This window comes from Echiichthys vipera (genome assembly GCF_963691815.1).
Source record: "Echiichthys vipera genome assembly, contig: SCAFFOLD_40, whole genome shotgun sequence".
NCBI classification, from domain to species: domain Eukaryota; kingdom Metazoa; phylum Chordata; class Actinopteri; order Perciformes; family Trachinidae; genus Echiichthys; species Echiichthys vipera.
In genome coordinates this window covers 188,461-206,949 of record NW_028154804.1, presented here as the reverse complement: position 1 = coordinate 206,949, position 18,489 = coordinate 188,461, and the positions used below count along the sequence as shown (strand labels likewise).

The 18,489-nt window shown below is 53.3% G+C and overlaps 2 protein-coding genes across 4 annotated transcripts; one reads left to right on the top strand and one right to left on the bottom strand.

Annotated features, from left to right (window-relative positions):
- Positions 1–1,851: 1,851 nt before the first annotated feature.
- On the top strand, positions 1,852–9,942 carry noa1 (nitric oxide associated 1; the record flags this gene model as incomplete). The annotated part of the gene is made up of 9 exons (XM_083940971.1): positions 1,852–2,050; positions 3,968–4,930; positions 6,507–6,671; positions 7,835–7,945; positions 8,170–8,258; positions 8,452–8,583; positions 8,681–8,797; positions 8,882–8,999; positions 9,158–9,942. 9 exons carry the CDS (start codon positions 1,852–1,854, stop codon positions 9,394–9,396), a joined length of 2,133 nt encoding a protein of 710 aa, XP_083797097.1. The 3' UTR covers positions 9,397–9,942.
- Positions 9,943–10,281: 339 nt separating this feature from the next.
- On the bottom strand, positions 10,282–18,349 carry rest (RE1-silencing transcription factor). 3 transcript variants are annotated; one of them, XM_083940977.1, is made up of 7 exons: positions 18,225–18,349; positions 16,367–16,616; positions 15,662–16,240; positions 15,308–15,468; positions 15,106–15,189; positions 12,828–14,476; positions 10,282–12,731 (listed from the first exon to the last, which is right to left on the bottom strand). In XM_083940977.1, the coding sequence occupies exons 2-7, from the start codon at positions 16,591–16,593 to the stop codon at positions 12,027–12,029; spliced, it is 3,405 nt and encodes a 1,134-aa protein (XP_083797103.1). In that variant the 5' UTR covers positions 16,594–16,616; positions 18,225–18,349; the 3' UTR covers positions 10,282–12,026. The 3 variants fall into 3 exon arrangements, with proteins under 3 accessions (XP_083797103.1, XP_083797104.1, XP_083797102.1); XM_083940978.1 differs by having other exon boundaries at positions 12,852–14,476; XM_083940976.1 differs by having other exon boundaries at positions 10,282–14,476.
- Between the last annotated feature and the right edge of the window lie 140 nt (positions 18,350–18,489).

The following is an 18,489-nucleotide window of genomic DNA, read 5'->3' as shown; positions in this document are numbered from 1 at the left end:
TTAATGTGAAGTGACAGAAAATCAGAAAAAACAGAAGAACAGCGCGAGCACACCGGAAGTTGGAGTCACAGAGACGATCTGAACAGGAGCTCCCACTCCGCGCGAGACCCGCCTCACGGGTTAGGAACCGGGTTAAGAACCGGGTTAAGACCCGGGTTAAGACCCGGGTTAAGAACCGGGTTAAGAACCGGGTTAAACCAAGATAATAAACATAAATGATTATAATAAATAATCATAAACAGACGCCGTCCCCTCATGGTGGTTCAGGTCTGAGTCCCTGTGACCCTGAGGGCTGTGGTCTGGACCCGTCCCCTCATGGTGGTTCAGGTCTGAGTCCCTGTGACCCTGAGGGCTGTGGTCTGGACCCGTCCCCTCATGGTGGTTCAGGTCTGAGTCCCTGTGACCCTGAGGGCTGTGGTCTGGACCCGTCCCCTCATGGTGGTTCAGGTCTGAGTCCCTGTGACCCTGAGGGCTGTGGTCTGGACCCGTCCCCTCATGGTGGTTCAGGTCTGAGTCCCTGTGAACCTGAGGGCTGTGGTCTGGACCCGTCCCCTCATGGTGGTTCAGGTCTGAGTCCCTGTGACCCTGAGGGCTGTGGTCTGGACCCGTCCCCTCATGGTGGTTCAGGTCTGAGTCCCTGTGAACCTGAGGGCTGTGGTCTGGACCCGTCCCCTCATGGTGGTTCAGGTCTGAGTCCCTGTGACCCTGAGGGCTGTGGTCTGGACCCGTCCCCTCATGGTGGTTCAGGTCTGAGTCCCTGTGACCCTGAGGGCTGTGGTCTGGACCCGTCCCCTCATGGTGGTTCAGGTCTGAGTCCCTGTGACCCTGAGGGCTGTGGTCTGGACCCGTCCCCTCATGGTGGTTCAGGTCTGAGTCCCTGTGACCCTGAGGGCTGTGGTCTGGACCCGTCCCCTCATGGTGGTTCAGGTCTGAGTCCCTGTGACCCTGAGGGCTGTGGTCTGGACCCTGGTGCTCCTGGTCTCCCATGGCAGAGTGGTCTCAGGCGAGGGGCCGGACTAAGAACGCCTCACAAAGACTCTACGGACAAACCAGGAAGAGGAGGAGAGACCCTGCCCGGAGGAAGACCGGGGCCCCGTCTGGAGCCAGACCCAGACCGAGGGCTCAGGGAAGACCCAGGATCAGAGGCTGGAGCTGCTGCCCCTGAGACCTGATCCAGGATCAGAGGCTGGAGCTGCTGCCCCTGAGACCTGATCCAGGATCAGAGTCTGGAGCTGCTGACCCTGAGACCTGATCCAGGACCAGGGTCTGGAGCTGCTGCCCCTGAGACCTGATCCAGGACCAGGGTCTGGAGCTGCTGCCCCTGAGACCTGATCCAGGACCAGAGGCTGGAGCTGCTGCCCCTGAGACCTGATCCAGGACCAGAGGCTGGAGCTGAGGGGGTGATAATAAACCATCATAATAATAATAAATAATAATAATAATTAATAAATGTTTGATCTCTTGTTTATATTGTTCCGGGGGGCGGGGCTTAGCTTGCCTGTCACTGATTCGTCTAGCGGACGTAAGCCCCGCCCCTCGGTGAGTTCCTGAAACAGCTGCGGAGTGAGAGCTCCTGACGTCACGTCTCCGCTCGGAGCGTCGTGACGTCACTCTCGTTAAACTCGCCGTCTTTGTGTGACTTTATATTTTATTATTTCATGACGTCACGTCCGTGTGTGTTCCCGGTGATAAACGTCCGCGTGCGGAACATTTTTATCTTTCAAAATAAAATCAACAAAAATAAAAAACGACGGGTTTTACGTCACATCCGTCCAGGAAGTGGAAGCGTTTGAGCAGCGGTGGCGTCGCGTGCGTCTGTGTCTCCAAGGTGAGCTCGCGCTGTTGTCCAACATGTGGAAGGTGGTCCAGGTGGGGGTCCGGGTGGGGGTCCGGGTGGGGGTCCGGGTGGGGGTCCGGAGGACACGGGTCTGTGTGTCCGCTGCAGGACCCGCTGTGAGCCGGCAGCTCTGCACCAGGACCAGGACCAGGACCCAGACCTGCACCGTGGACCTGAACCGGGAGGAACAGTTCGTGTTCTCGGACTTGACAGGTGAGACCCCGCGAGGACACGGTCCGGTCTGTGATATGTCCCTGGGTCCACAGGGACCACAGAGTCCACAGGGACCACAGAGTCCAGAGGGACCACAGAGTCCACAGAGTCCAGAGGGACCACAGAGTCCAGAGGGGCCACAGAGTCCACAGAGTCCACAGAGTCCACAGAGTCCACAGAGTCCACAGAGTCCAGAGGGACCACAGGGACCACAGAGTCCACAGAGTCCACAGAGACCACAGAGTCCACAGAGTCCAGAGGGACCACAGGGACCACAGAGTCCACAGAGTCCACAGAGTCCACAGAGTCCACAGAGTCCAGAGGGACCACAGGGACCACAGAGTCCACAGAGTCCACAGAGACCACAGAGTCCACAGAGTCCAGAGGGACCACAGGGACCACAGAGTCCACAGAGTCCACAGAGTCCACAGAGTCCACAGAGTCCAGAGGGACCACAGGGACCACAGAGTCCACAGAGTCCACAGAGACCACAGAGTCCACAGAGTCCACAGAGTCCAGAGGGACCACAGGGACCACAGAGTCCACAGGGTCCACAGAGTCCAGAGGGACCACAGAGTCCAGAGGGGCCACAGAGTCCACAGAGTCCACAGAGACCACAGAGTCCACAGAGTCCACAGAGTCCAGAGGGACCACAGGGACCACAGAGTCCACAGGGTCCACAGAGTCCAGAGGGACCACAGAGTCCACAGGGTCCACAGAGTCCAGAGGGACCACAGAGTCCAGAGGGGCCACAGAGTCCACAGAGTCCACAGAGTCCACAGAGTCCACAGAGTCCAGAGGGACCACAGGGACCACAGAGTCCACAGAGTCCACAGGGACCACAGGGACCACAGGGACCACAGAGACCACAGGGACCACAGGGTCCACAGGGTCCACAGAGTCCACAGGGACCACAGAGTCCACAGAGTCCACAGAGTCCAGAGGGACCACAGGGACCACAGAGTCCACAGAGTCCACAGGGACCACAGAGTCCACAGAGTCCACAGAGTCCAGAGGGACCACAGGGACCACAGAGTCCACAGGGACCACAGGGACCACAGAGTCCAGAGGGACCACAGGGACCACAGGGACCACAGAGTCCAGAGGGGCCACAGAGTCCACAGGGACCACAGAGTCCAGAGGGGCCACAGAGTCCACAGGGACCACAGAGTCCACAGGGACCACAGAGTCCAGAGGGACCACAGAGTCCACAGGGTCCACAGGGACCACAGGGACCACAGAGTCCACAGGGACCACAGAGTCCACAGAGTCCAGAGGGACCACAGAGTCCACAGAGTCCAGAGGGACCACAGAGTCCACAGAGTCCAGAGGGGCCACAGAGTCCACAGAGTCCAGAGGGACCACAGAGTCCACAGGGACCACAGAGTCCACAGAGTCCAGAGGGACCACAGAGTCCACAGAGTCCAGAGGGGCCACAGAGTCCACAGAGTCCAGAGGGTCCACAGAGTCCAGAGGGACCACAGGGACAACAGAGTCCAGAGGGACCACAGAGTCCACAGGGACCACGGAGTCCACAGGGACAACAGAGTCCACAGGGTCCAGAGGGGCCACAGAGTCCACAGAGTCCAGAGGGACCACAGAGTCCACAGGGACCACAGAGTCCACAGAGTCCAGAGGGACCACAGAGTCCACAGAGTCCAGAGGGACCACAGAGTCCACAGGGACCACAGAGTCCACAGAGTCCAGAGGGACCACAGAGTCCACAGAGTCCAGAGGGGCCACAGAGTCCACAGAGTCCAGAGGGTCCACAGAGTCCAGAGGGACCACAGGGACAACAGAGTCCAGAGGGACCACAGAGTCCACAACAACGTTATCAAAAACTGTTACCAACAGGAAACTACATTTCCCATGATGCCCCACTGTAACTCTTCTTCTTCTTCTTCTGTGGTGGTTCAGATCCAGAGGAGGAGCCCCGTCAGGAGCAGCTGAGCCCGCCCTCCTCTCCCCCCTCCCCCTCTCCCCCCTCCTCCCCCTCCACCCCCTCGTCCTCGGCTCCTCCCCCTCAGCGGCGCCTCAGGTCCCTGGAGCTCCAGCTGGAGGCGCTGGGGGGCGTGGCCCGGCGGGGGGCGGAGCCTGACTCTGTGATCCAGTTCCAGGACGTGGACTTCCCTCTGGACCCGAGCCTCGTGGCGTCCAAGAAGAAGAAGAAGAAGAAGGCGGCGGCGGATAAAGGCGAGCACAAAGTCTTCGGCACGCCGGACGTGGACGAGCCCTTCAGCGACACCGGCTGCTCGGGCTGCGGCGCCCTCCTGCACTGCACCGCCGCCGCCGTCCCCGGGTACCTGCCCAGCGAGAAGTTCAAGGAGCTGCTGCAGGACGGGCATCTGGGCGGCGCCACGTGCCAGCGCTGCCACCTGCTCACCCACCACCACAAGGCCCTGAACGTCCAGATGACCCCGGAGGAGTACCGCGCCGTGGTGCGGAGGCTCCGCCCCCTCAGGGCGCTGGTGCTGCTCATCGTCGACCTGCTGGACGTCCCCGACTCCATCGTCCCCGACCTGCCCGAGCTGGTGGGCACCAACAAGAACATCGTCGTCCTCGGCAACAAGATCGACCTCCTGCCCGGCGACGCGCCCAACTACCTGCAGCGAATCAAACGCCAGCTCTCCCGCTACTGTCAGGACGCCGGCTTCGGCGCTCAGGTGACCGACGTCCACCTGATCAGCGCCAAGACGGGCTACGGCGTGGAGGCTCTGATCTCCAGCCTGCAGCGCTCGTGGCGGTACAAAGGGGACGTGTACCTGGTGGGCAGCGCCAACGCCGGGAAGTCGACGCTCTTCAACGCGCTGCTCGAGTCCGACTACTGCAAGACCAAAGCCTCCGACCTCATCCACAAGGCCACCATCTCGCCATGGCCCGGTGAGACGCACGCCGCCTCTAAGTGTCTAACGTGTGTCCGCGGTGCGTCCAGGGACTGACTGTGTTTGTGCTAACGTGTGTCCACGGTGCGTTCAGGGACTGACTGTGTTTATGCTAACGTGTCTCTGCGGTGCGTTCAGGGACTGTGTTTATGCTAACGTGTGTCCGTGGTGCGTTCAGTGACTGAGCATATGCTAACGTGTCTCTGCGGTGCGTTCAGGGACTGTGTTTATGCTAACGTGTGTCCGTGGTGCGTTCAGTGACTGTGTATATGCTAACGTGTGTCCACGGTGCGTTCAGGGACTTTGTTTATGCTAACTTGTCTCCGTGGTGCGTTCAGGGACTGAATATTTGTTAACTGTGTCTGTAATGCGTTCAGGGACTGACTGCTTATGTTACTGTGTCTCCGTGGTGCGTTCAGGGACTGTGTTTATGCTAACGTGTGTCTGTGGTGCGTTCAGGGACTTTGTTTATTCTAACTTGTCTCTGTGGTGCGTTCAGGGACTGACTATTTATGTTAACTGTGTCCGTGATGCGTTCAGGGACTGACTGCTTATGTTACTGTGTCTCCGTGGTGCGTTCAGGGACTCACTGTTTATGCTAACATGTCGCTGTAATGCGTTCAGGGACTTACTGTGTTTATGCTAACATGTCTCCGTGATGCATTCAGGGACTGACTGTGTTTATGCTAACATGTCGCCGTGATGCGTTCAGGGACTGACTGTGTTTATGCTAACATGTCTCCGTGATGCGTTCAGGGACTGACTGTTTATGCTAACGTGTCTCCGTGGTGCGTTCAGGGACTGTGTTTATGTTAACGTGTCTCCGTGGTGCATTCAGGGACTGTGTTTATGCTAACATGTCTCCGTGATGCGTTCAGGGACTGACTGTTTATGCTAACGTGTCTCCGTGGTGTGTTCAGGGACTGACTGTTTATGTTAACGGTGTGTCCGTGATGTGTTCAGGGACTGACTGTGTTCATGTTAATGGTGTGTCCGTGGTGCATTCAGGGACTGACTGTGTATATGCTAACGTGTCTCTGTGGTGCATTCAGGAACTGCGTTTATGGTAACATGTCTCTGTTGTGCGTTCAGGGACTGTGTATATGCTAACGTGTGTCCGTGGTGCGTTCAGGGACTGTGTTTATGCTAACGTGTCTCGGTGGTGCGTTCAGGGACTGACTGTTTATGTTAACGTGTCTCCGTGGTGCGTTCAGGGACTGTGTATATGCTAACGTGTCTGCGGTGCGTTCAGGGACTGTGTATATGCTAACGTGTTTCTGCGGTGCGTTCAGGGACTGTGTATATGCTAACGTGTCTCGGTGATGCGTTCAGGGACTTACTGTTTATGCTAACATGTCTCGGTGGTGCATTCAGGGACTGTGTATATGCTAACGTGTGTCCGAGGTGCGTTCAAGGACCGTGTTTATGCTAACGTTTGTCTGTGGTGCGTTTAGGGACTGTGTTTATGCTAACGTGTGTCTGTGGTGCGTTCAGGGACTGTGTTTATGCTAACGTGTCTCCGTGGTGCGTTCAGGGACAGTGTATATGCTAACGTGTCCCCGTGGTGCGTTCAGGGACGACTCTGGACCTGCTGAAGTTCCCCATCATCAACCCGACGCCTCACAGGATGTTCCGGCGCCAGGAGCGACTGAACGAGGCGGCGAGACAAACGGAGAGCGAGCTGACGGAGGACGAGCTCCAGAGACTGAGACGCTTCAGCAGACACGGCTACCTCGTGGGTAAGACGGGGGGGGGGGAGGGTGGGACGGGGGGAGAGACAGTCTCACCGCAAACATCTAATGACGTTTACTTTGACCCTTCAAGTTCCAAACATGTCCTCGTCTTGTCCCCGTCCTCTTGTCTCCCTCTTGTCTCCCTCTTGTCCCCCTCTTGTCCCCCTCTTGTCTCCCTCTTGTCCCCCTCTTGTCTCCCTCTTGTCTCCCTCTTGTCCCCGTCTTGTCCCCGTCCTCTTGTCTCCCTCCTGTCTCCCTCTTGTCCCCCTCTTGTCTCTCTCTTGTCTCCCTCTTGTCTCCTCTTGTCTCCCTCTTGTCCCCCTCTTGTCTCCCTCTTGTCTCCCTCTTGTCTCCCTCCTGTCTCCCTCTTGTCCCCCTCTTGTCTCCCTCTTGTCTCCCTCTTGTCTCCCTCTTGTCCCCCTCTTGTCTCCTCTTGTCTCCTCTTGTCTCCTCTTGTCTCCCTCTTGTCTCCCTCCTGTCTCCCTCTTGTCTCTCTCTTGTCTCCCTCTTGTCTCCCTCTTGTCTCCCTCTTGTCTCCTCTTGTCTCCTCTTGTCTCCTCTTGTCTCCCTCTTGTCTCCCTCCTGTCTCCCTCTTGTCTCCTCTTGTCTCCTCTTGTCTCCTCTTGTCTCCCTCTTGTCTCTCTCTTGTCTCTCTCTTGTCTCTCTCTTGTCTCCCTCTTGTCTCCCTCTTGTCTCCCTCTTGTCCCCCTCTTGTCTCCTCTTGTCTCCTCTTGTCTCCTCTTGTCTCCCTCTTGTCTCTCTCTTGTCTCCTCTTGTCTCCTCTTGTCCCCCTCTTGTCTCCCTCTTGTCTCCCTCTTGTCTCCTCTTGTCTCCTCTTGTCTCCTCTTGTCTCCCTCTTGTCTCTCTCTTGTCTCCTCTTGTCTCCTCTTGTCTCCCTCTTGTCTCCCTCTTGTCTCCCTCTTGTCTCCCTCTTGTCCCCCTCTTGTCTCCTCTTGTCTCCTCTTGTCTCCTCTTGTCTCCCTCTTGTCTCTCTCTTGTCTCCTCTTGTCTCCTCTTGTCTCCCTCTTGTCTCCCTCTTGTCCCCCTCCTGTCTCCCTCTTGTCTCCCTCTTGTCTCCCTCTTGTCTCCCTCTTGTCTCCTCTTGTCTCCCTCTTGTCTCCTCTTGTCTCCCTCTTGTCCCCGTCCTCTTGTCCCCGTCTTGTCCTCAGGTCGTGTTGGGAGGACGTTCCGGTCGGGCGGGTCCAAACCCGGTGAGGTCCAGTTTGACCCGGACAGTTTGGCGTTTGGAGAAAACGAGGACGGCGAGGGGACGAAGACGGGTGAGGACAGACGGCGTCCTCCACTGTTGGAGTCTGTGCAGCAGAGACGGGACGTTACCCAAGTCCCTAACGTACGTGTGTGTGTGTGTGTGTGTCTCTGTGTGTGTGTGTGTGTGTCTCTGTGTGTGTGTGTGTGTGTGTGTGTGTGTGTGTGTCTGTGTGTGTGTGTGTGCGTGTGTGTGTGTGTGTGTGTGTGTGTGTGTGTGTGTGTGTGTGTGTGTCAGTCCCCAGGTCAGCTGACCCGTTCACCTTTAACGAGCTGAAGGACGCTCACTGGCTCTTTGACTCTCCAGGACTGAAGAAGGAGCACGAGGTGAGACGCCGACGTTTACGACAACAACATTAACAACAACAACAACAACAACATTAACAACAATGACAACAACAACGACAACAACAACAACAATAATAACAATGACAACAACAACAATGAAAACAACAACAATGACAACAATAACAACAATGAAAATAACAATAATAACAACAACATTATAAATCTCCGTCAGATCCTGGAGCTGTTGACGGAACAGGAAGTGATGTCAGTGGTTCCCACGCAGGCGTTGGTCCCGAGGACGTTCGTGCTGAAGCCGGGGATGAGTCTGTTCCTGGGAGCTCTGGCCCGGATCGACTTCCTGCAGGTCGCCGCCGCCGCCATCGTGGTGGTGATGATGTTGATCAGCTGTTGTTGTTGTTGTTGTTGTTGTTGATCAGCTGTTGTCGTTGTCGTGGTCACAGGGGGGGAAGTCCTGCTGGTTCTCCGTGGTGGCGTCCGCCCGGGTCCCGGTTCACATCACCGGCGTGGAGAAGGCCGACGACGTTTATGAGAAGCACGCGGGAGACGTCCTGCTGGGGGTGAGCCGCGCCCGTTTGACCCGTGAGTGACATCACAGTGACATCACAGTGACATCACGCTGACGCCGTCTGTGCTGCGTTCAGGTTCCTGCGGGCGGCGCGGAGCGGATGAAGACGTTTCCTGCGCTGGTTCCTCAGGAGTTCACGACGGAGGGTCGAGGTTACCTGGAGGCCGCCGCCGACGTCAAGCTGTCGTCTGCAGGTGAGACCGTTACCGTGGCAACTGTCCGTCTGTCTGTTACCGTGGCAACTGTCTGTTACCATGGCAACTGTCCGTCTGTCCGTCTGTTGTTGTTTCACACGTTTTCTGTTCCGATGCCGTTGAACTCTGACCCCGTCTGTGCGTGCGTGCGTCTGCAGGTTGGGTGGCGGTGACGGCGGCAGAAGGGGACCAGGTGCGGTTGAGGGTCCACGGTCCGGCGGCGGCAGGTTTCAGCCTGAGGACGCCGCCTCTGCTTCCTCACGTCGTGTCTCTGAAAGGAGAACGCATCAGGAACTCTGCCGCCTACAAACCCCAGAAGGCCGCGGGGCAGCTGGACGGAGGACTGTCGGCCCACGGTGCCGAGAGGCTGCAGGTGAAGAAGAAGAAGAAGAAGTGAACACCTGCAGGTGGACTTCCTGTCTCACAGGTGAACTTCCTGTCTCACTCACAGGTGGACTTCCTGTCTCACAGGTGAACTTCCTGTCTGACAGGTGGACTTCCTGTCTCACAGGTGAACTTCCTGTCTGACAGGTGGACTACTTGTCTCACTCACAGGTGAACTTCCTGTCTCACTCACAGGTGAACTTCCTGTCTGACAGGTGAACTTCCTGTCTCACAGGTGGACTTCCTGTTTCACAGGTGGACTTCCTGTTTCACAGGTGGACTTCCTGTCTCACAGGTGGACTTCCTGTCTGACAGGTGAACTTCCTGTCTCACAGGTGGACTTCCTGTCCGAACGGTGAACTTCCTGTTTCACAGGTGAACTTCCTGTCTCACAGGTGGACTTCCTGTCTCACAGGCTCCGCCCACGAACTTTAAGAAACTTTATTTAAAGTGTTTTGTTTAAAGAGAATTTTCAGATCTAAATAAATCTGCTGTGAAATAAACACGTCGTCAATAACGAACTTCTGTAACTATGATCTTCAGTAACTCTACGATCTTCTGTAACTCTACGATCTTCTGTAACTACGATCTTCTGTAACTCTACGATCTTCTGTGACTCTACGATCTTCTGTAACTACGATCTTCTGTAACGCTACGATCTTCTGTAAGTCTACGATCTTCTGTAAGTCTACGATCTTCTGTAACGCTACGATCTTCTGTAACTCTACGATCTTCTGTAACGCTACGATCGTCTGTAAGTCTACGATCTTCTGTAAGTCTACGATCTTCTGTAACTCTACGATCTTCTGTGACTCTACGATCTTCTGTAACTACGATCTTCTGTAACGCTACGATCTTCTGTAAGTCTACGATCTTCCGTAAGTCTATGATCTTCAGTAACTCTACGATCTTCTGTAACTCTACGATCTTCTGTAACTACGATCTTCTGTAACTCTACGATCTTCTGTGACTCTACGATCTTCTGTAACTACGATCTTCTGTAACGCTACGATCTTCTGTAAGTCTACGATCTTCTGTAAGTCTACGATCTTCTGTAACGCTACGATCTTCTGTAACTCTACGATCTTCTGTAACGCTACGATCGTCTGTAACTCTACGATCTTCTGTAACGTGTCGTTAGCCTCCCGCTGTGGTCAGAAACATTTCTACGTTTGTTGCGGACGTCGTTTCTTCGTTGATCACAAAAACAAAGCGATGATTCAGATTTTTTAGATGTTTATTTAAAAAAGAGCAGAAAAAAATCAAAGTGAAGTTATGATTCATCAGAGTACAGTTGCGTCCCGTCATCCAAGGATTAATGTTAATAACAATAATAATAACTACACTGAGGCAACATTATCGTTGTTACTCATTAGTGAAATAAAGTCCATGTTAAATGAAACGATGACATCATCACACACACGTTCGTCTACAGCCTCATTATTAAACCAGCGTCTGCAGGTTACCATGGAAACGTCCGGACACACTTTGGCTTCTGCGCTCAAACAAATATTGCACTGAAATATTTACAGATCTGCTGCGTTTGCTCTTTGTTCTCCTCTGAAGGTGGAAACACTCAGATTTCATGGTTTACAGATATTCACGTGGGACTCGAACCGTCGGATAATCAAAGTGTTCCCGTCACAGCTGATTGTCAAAGGCACTTGATGTTTAAATCACACACACAGAACATGACAACGACCCGCGGTCTGTTACCACGGCGACAGGGAATCATCGTACAGTCGGAAGAAGAAAGTTTTAAAGTGTAACTCTGTTTAAATCCTCCTCCAGGGTCTTTGTCTGCACGTTAATCATCAGTAACCATGGAGACTGTTTTTATTAAGGTGGAAATCAGGAGAGATGCTAACAGCAGCACGTGGCTAACAGTGGTTAGCTCGGGGCAGCACGGTGAAGCTTTAACCAGAGGAAGGAGCCCATTGGTGCTTTGTTGTGTGTAGGGACTCTTCTCCTGTGTGTGTGTGTGTGTGTGTGTGTGTGTGTGTGTGTGTGTGTGTGTGTGTGTGTGTGTGTGTGTGTGTGTGTGTGTGTGTGTGTGTGTGTGTGTGTGTGTGTGTGTGTGTGTGTGTGTGTGTGTGTGTGTGTGTGTGTGTGTTATTTTCAGCAGCATTAGTGGTTAAAAAAGACCTTTGAATGCCTTCACCGTGCTGCCCCGAGCTAATCACTGTTAGCCATGTCCGGCTGTTAGCATCTCTTCTGATTTCCACCTGAATAAAAACCGTCTCCATGGTTACTGAGGATTAACGTGCAGACACAGACCCTGGAGGAGGAGTTAACCTGGAGTTACACGTTAAGGCACCGGTGGAGGGGACCGTCGTGGTGACGGGTCGTACGTCACTAACCCTCGGATCGGTTCAGGTTCCACTTGATGTCAGATTTGATTTGAACCAAATTCAGTCTGAAACATGTTCGAGTCATTTAATTTGTGCTCAGTTTGGCACTTTTGCACGACGTGTTGAGCTCAAAGGTCAAACTCTTGTTTTGGCTCCGGTTCAGAGGCACAGTGAGACCAGGAGCTCCAGAGTTCATATTTATAAAGAGCAGCTAACTGAGGTTAACTGAGCGCCAGGAATCAAAGTTTTCAGTTTAAGGAAGAAAAGAAAGTGTTGCCATGGAAACGGAGCCTCACTTCTGTGCTTTGGCCGTGTTGTCCATGTAGTAGACGTTGACCAGGTGGCGGTTCAGGTGCCGTCGGTACTCCACCTCCAGAGGGAAAGTACGGTCGCAGAAGATGCACAAGTGGCTCTTGAGCTCCGTCGGTGTCGGGATCTCATCGGTGGGCGTTTCGGGGTCGTTTGCCATCTTGCCCGACCCGGCGCCGCTGAGGCCAGAGTCATCGCTGCCCTCAGAGGCGCTGTCGCTGATGTCACTCCCCCCTTCGTGGCTGCTGTGGATGCCCTCGTCGTCCTCCGGATCAGCGGGTTTGCTTCGCTGGCCTGGAAGCACCAGAGAAGGCGGGGATGTGGGTTTGACAAACGTGGGAGCTGGGCACTCTTCAGCCGGGGAAGGTGTGTCCTCCCCTGAGCTGCAGGCGGGTGAAGCCTCCTTCTTCCCCGAACGTTTGTTCAGAGTCTTCTTCGAGGGTATCACCTCCATCTTCTCCGAGGGTATCGCCTCCTTCTTCTCCGAGGGTATCACCTCCTTCTTCTCCGAGGGTATCACCTCCATCTTCTCCGAGGGTATCACCTCCATCTTCTCCGAGGGTATCGCCTCCTTCTTCTCCGAGGGTATCACCTCCTTCTTCTCCGAGGGTATCACCTCCATCTTCTCCGAGGGTATCACCTCCATCTTCTCCGAGGGTATCACCTCCATCTTCTCCGAGGGTATCATCTCCATCTTCTCCGAGGGTTTGTTCTGACTCTTCCTCGAAGGTATGACCTCTGTCTTCTCTGAGGGTGTGACCTCCGTCTTCTCCAAGGGTATCACCTCCTTCTTCTCCGAGGGTATCACCTCCATCTTCTCCGAGGGTATCACCTCCATCTTCTTTGAGGGTTTGTTCTGACTCTTCCTCGAAGGTATGACCTCTGTCTTCTCTGAGGGTGTGACCTCCGTCTTCTCCGAGGGTGTGACCTCTGTCTTCTCTGAGGGTTTCTTCGGGGTCTTCTTTGAGGGTTTCTTCAGAGTCTTCTTTGAGGGTGGGGCGTCCGTTTCCTCAGAGGGATTGTTCATGGTCTTCTCTGGCACTGTTGGAGTGGGGTCCTCCTGTGCCGGGCTGTTTCCTGTCGGTTGGTGCTCGGAGGCTGTGGTTAGTGTTGGGTCGTCCAGCTGAGCGAACACTTCTGTGGATGGACTGTGGACAGAAGTCTTCTGGTCTTGGACTGGACCCACAGGTGGTTGGAGGCCCGTGGCTTTCTTGCTGGTGTTCCTGGTCTTCTTCTGCTTCACAGGAGTTGTTCCGTTGGACTTCTGTGGTGAAGGAGCGGCAGCATTCATCTTCTTAGTGTCTTCTGAAGCAGGTTTCGCCTGCAGCTTCTCTGCGGTGGCGGCTTTCACCCGTTTGGCCTTTGGAGGAGGCTCAGATGAGAACTGTTGGGTAAGATCGAGGGCCTCTGCAGCTTTCCTCTTCACAGCCTTTTCCTTTTGACTTTTCTCAGGACCGTCCGTCTTCTGCTGAGCTTCCTCCACCTGTCGTGGAACTTTCTCTGACTTCTTGGATCCAGACTTCCTTGGCTTGTTGAGGCTTTTGTTCTCCTTTCCACTGCTTTCATTCTTCTGATGTTCTTTCTCCTTCTCAGGCTTCAGTTTTTCTTCCTCTGTCTGTTCCTCCTTCAGTCTCTGTTGGTCACATTTGTCCGTCTCCATTTGGTCTTTTCCTGGTTCAGTAACTGCTGCTTGGTCCTGGACAGGAGTCTTCTCTGCCGGCAGCTTCTTGCTTCGTCTCTTTCCCTTGTCTGCATTCACAGCAGCAGCCGTCGTCGTCTCCCTCTCTGGAAGATTCTCGTTGACCTTCTCACTCTTCTTCTGCCGTGTCGTGATCTTTTTCTGCGGCTCCACCTTGTCTTTCACCTTCTGTAGTTTGTCTTTCTCAGCAGTGACGCTGGACTTCTTCGGAGCCTTGTCGGGTGTTTCACTCTGCGACGGTGGGGCGACGCTGGGCCGGCCGCTCTTTCTGATCGACAGATTGATGGGGCTCGAGTACACGGCCCCGTCCTCGTCCATGTCGTCGATGTCGTCGATGTCGGCCACGTCAAAGTCCTCGTCGATGCTGGATGAATTGTCAAATTTGCTTGCTCTGGATTCAGATTCTGCGACGTCAGGACCGGGTTTCTTCACACGCAGTTTGACCTTAGAGATGTCAACAGCGGAGACGTTGCAGCCGGAGTGCCTGGACTTGATGTGGTACTGCAGGTTGCATTTCTTGGAGGCGGCGTATTTGCAGAGAGGGCACAGGAACTGGCGAGGGTTGAGGTGGAGTTCGACGTGCTTCTTGAAGTTGCTGCGGTCGGCGGTTTTGTACACGCAGTACGGGCAGGAAAGAGGTTTGGGGCCGTTGTGGACCTGCCGGGCGTGGCGGGTCACCTCATGCTGGTTGGCTGCCAGGTAGTTACAACTCTCGCACTTGAAGGGACGCTCACCTGCAAACAGGACGGGAAGAGGGTGTTAAAGTGCAGCAGTGAGACAGTGAACAGCTGAGACACCAAAGGGATCCATGCAGCAGGGGACGGTTCATGCAGGAGCTTCACTTCCACACGGCAGCAGATCGACCTGGAACCACTGCAGGTGTCCAACAGGGCTCAGGTGTGGGGGGTGCTTCCAGACCGATCTGCTTCAGTGCTCAGACAGGTGCACAACACAAGAGGTCACAGCATGGACTTGTACTGCGAGTTACTTTACCGTGTTAATCCAACATGGCCGCTTCAGGGAGAGCAACAAACACAGACATGTTTACAGTCAGAGACCTGAAGACAAGGACCAGCTCTGTGTTTACAGTCCAGAGTCATCGTGCACCCCTCAACGCATCATCAACGCTGCTCAAGTCAAAGTCAAGTCTGGGTTCTGTCTGCACTCAGGTCCAGGTCCAGGTCCAAGTCTGTTAGGAGACACTTTACCCGTCTTCCTCCAGGTCTGTGTCTGTGTTCAGGACTCAACCTCAGAGCCTGAAGTCATCTGTTACAAAACTAAGACTCTTCTGATCTGAGGACTTCAGGGAAGTTTGTTTATGTATTAGAAGTTTGTGTGAACACAGAAGAGAGTCCAGACTCACCTGAGTGGGTCCTCATGTGCCGGGTCAGGTGGGTCTTCTGAGAACTGGAGTAGTCGCAGTACGGACACTGGAAGGGACGGACACCTGGAGACACAGAGGACACAGGGGACACAGGTCACACACTCATCTGGAGACAGACGGACTCAGGTGTGTGTGTTACCTGTGTGTGAGTGTGTTACCTGTGTGTGTGTGTGTGTGTTACCTGTGTGTGTGCGGATGTGTTGGATGTAGTTGCTCTTGCGGTCAGAGAAGTAGGAGCACTGGCTGCAGGTGTGCAGTTTGCTGGGGAAGTGGTTCCTCAGGTGTTTCCTCCAGTGATACTGACTCACCGTGGTGTAGGGACACAGAGTGCACTTAAACACCCTGCACACACACACACACACACACACACACACGCACACACACACGCACACACACAGACAGACACACACACACGCACACACACACACGCACACACACACACACACACACACACACACACACACACACACACACACAGGGTTAGTTAAAGTAAAGGTGAATAATGACTGGTAGAAACCACAGTAGCGGCGCTCACCTGTGGTCGTCGCCCTCCTTGCTGTGGTGCTTCAGGTGAGCGATGTAATGGTCGTATCTGTTGGTGTTGTATCCGCAGCGTTCACACCTGATCAGCCCTTTGGCGTCCCCCGCTGCCGCCGCCTCCCCGCCGCTCTCCCCCTCCCCCCCTGACTGCCCCTGGGCCTCTCTCTCCGTCTCCGTCTCCTTGGCCCTGGCCCTGGTCCGGCCCTCCACCCGGTTCACCACCATCATCTTGCTGACGCCGTGCGTGCCGAGGTGTTCCACGAACTCCCGCTCGTTCTGCGCCTGGAAGTGACACGGCTTACAGTGGAACGGCTTCTTCTTCTTGGTGCTCTCCGGCGCCACGGCGCCGGCAGGCGGGCTGCTTTTACCCTTGACGTCCTGCTCAGGTGTCACGGTGACGGTGGAGGGGCGGGGCCGAGCGGGACGGGACAGGTCTTCAGCTTTGTCCCCCTCCTCTTCCTCCTCCTCCTCTTCTTCTTCGTTTCCTACGACCACGGCCACGATGTTGGGGCTGGGAGACTCTGGGTACTCGATGATACACACCTCTCTGTAGTTCTGGTTATCGTAGCTGTACCTGAACACACACACACACACACACACACAGGTGAGGTGACGCACACACACACACACACACACGCAGCTCTGTAGCGGCGGCAGCACCACGCCGTGTGACCCCTGACCACGCCGTGTGACCCCTGACCTGATGATGCTCTCCTCCTCGCTGTCTGAATAGTTGGATCCCACCGTCTTCAGCTCCATCATCTCCTTCTCGTCGGCGGCGCTGCCGTCACCGCCGCCGCCCTCCGCTGCCGTCTCCGCCGCCACGTTGGCCAGCATCACCAGCTGGGGGGCGGGCAGCGTGTCCCGGGGCATGTCGCCCTGAGCGTCTGCGACAGGAAACACGGAGAACACCGTCTGAGCGGCCATGTTGCTTCAGCGAGGACGAGACGCTGCAGAGAAAGACGGGGACAGGAAGTGAAGACGGGGCGTCCAGAGCGTCTCTGCGGCTCCAGAACCCGACGCACCGACGGACCCTTTACTCCGGGTCAGTTATGGAAACACGCTGATGTTCTGATGATGAACTTCTGTCAGAGTAAATCATTTATGATGAGTCGTGAAGCTTTGACAGAAACGTTCCGTGTTCGTCTCTTTGGTTCTTGTTTCTTTGTGAACGAGCGACTTCAGAGTAAAGGTTTAACGTTCAACATGAACTCTGAGTGAACCTCAAACTTTAATTATGAATATTATTTAAAAAATATGAATCCATTTCATTTATGTTTATAATAAACACTAAATATATAAATATATGAAGTGCAGTGAATATTTATATTTTATATATAAAATGAGTAAACGCACAAAGTTATGGGCACCATAAAGAAAGAAAGATGGTGTTAATAAATAAATAAAGTGAGTAAATAAATAAAGATGGTGTAAAGTAAAGTAACTAAAGTGCAGTGGGTGAAACAGGGAATAAATAAATAAATAAAGATGATGTAAAGTAAATATTTATATATATATAAATATATATAAATAGATAAAAGTGCAGCGGGTGAAACAGGGAAAGTGTGTCGGCCATTTTGAAACAGCACCACAGTTCAGTCGACAGCGACTTTGACATCAACGTTAGTGACGTTACTAACACTGTTAACACTGATAACACTGTTAACATTACTTATGTTATTAACATTATTAACATTAATAACGTTATTAACACTGTTAAACTGCAGCCACACCAGTGAGTCCGTCTGCAAAACCACTTTAAACACGTTTCACTTCCGTGTTTCTGATAAATAACCATTTAAAAAGTTTGATTTACACAAGATCCGCTCTGACTCAAGACCACTCACTTTAGAGACGCTTTAACTCACTTTAGAGACTATTAAACTCACTTTAGAGACTATTAAACTCACTTTAGAGACTATTAAACTCACTTTAGAGACCATTAAACTCACTTTAGAGACTATTTAAATGACTTTAGCTCACTTTAAAGACTGTTTAACTCACTCTAGCTCACTTTAAATCACTTTATCTAACTTTGGAGACTATTAAACTCACTTTAGAGACCATTAAACTCACTTTAGAGACTGTTTAAAGTGAGTTAAAGGTTAGAAAGTGACCGTGTGATGAACGTAAAGTCACTTAAACTCGATGCAGAAGTTTAAAGAGAGTTTGTTGAAAGTGAGAGTGCGGAAGAACAGGCTCCTGCACGCGGACGTCTAACTGTTTAAACTGCTGTTTAAAGTGATTTAAACTGGTTTAAACTGGTGTTTAAAGTGTTTTAAACTGGTGTTTAAAGTGTTTTAAACTGGTGTTTAAAGTGTTTTAAAGTTAACATGTAAAGTATATTAAAGTGTATTAAAGTGTATTAAGTGTATGTAGAGGCGGAGGCCGGCCGTGAGGAGCCGTTTTCGGGCTCGGGGCCGGAGAGTTAGCCGTGGTGCTGATCAGCCGGACAGCGCCTCTTCTTCCTCACGGACTCCATTTTAAACGGCTCTCCGCGGCCTCTGCGGCTCCTCCGCGGCCGCCTCACACGCACCGAGCCGCGGGGAAACACTCACCGGGACCTGCGCTGCTCACTTTCCCGCCGCTGCGCTTCTGTTTCAGGCGAAAGCGCGAGTTTCTTCTTCTTCGGTCAGAAAAGAGCAGAAAGTAAAGTGACCAAAGTTTCCGCACATTCCTCCACACTGACGCACGGCCGGTGACGTCATCACGCAGCCCACTCTCACATTTACATAAACCGGCGGAATTCAACTCAATTATATTCAACTATACTATATTATTTTATATTAAATTAAATCATATTCATTTATGTTAAATTATATT

Coding starts and splice junctions, on each gene's coding strand:
- rest (XM_083940976.1), bottom strand. CDS start 16,593: ATGGCCGCTCAGACGGTGTTCTCCGTGTTTCCTGTCGCAGACGCTCAG. Junction 15,190..15,307: donor ACACATCCGCACACACACAG/GTAACACACACA, acceptor CTGTGTCTCCAG/GTGTCCGTCCCTTCCAGTGT. Junction 14,477..15,105: donor GCACATGAGGACCCACTCAG/GTGAGTCTGGAC, acceptor TCCTGTTTGCAG/GTGAGCGTCCCTTCAAGTGC.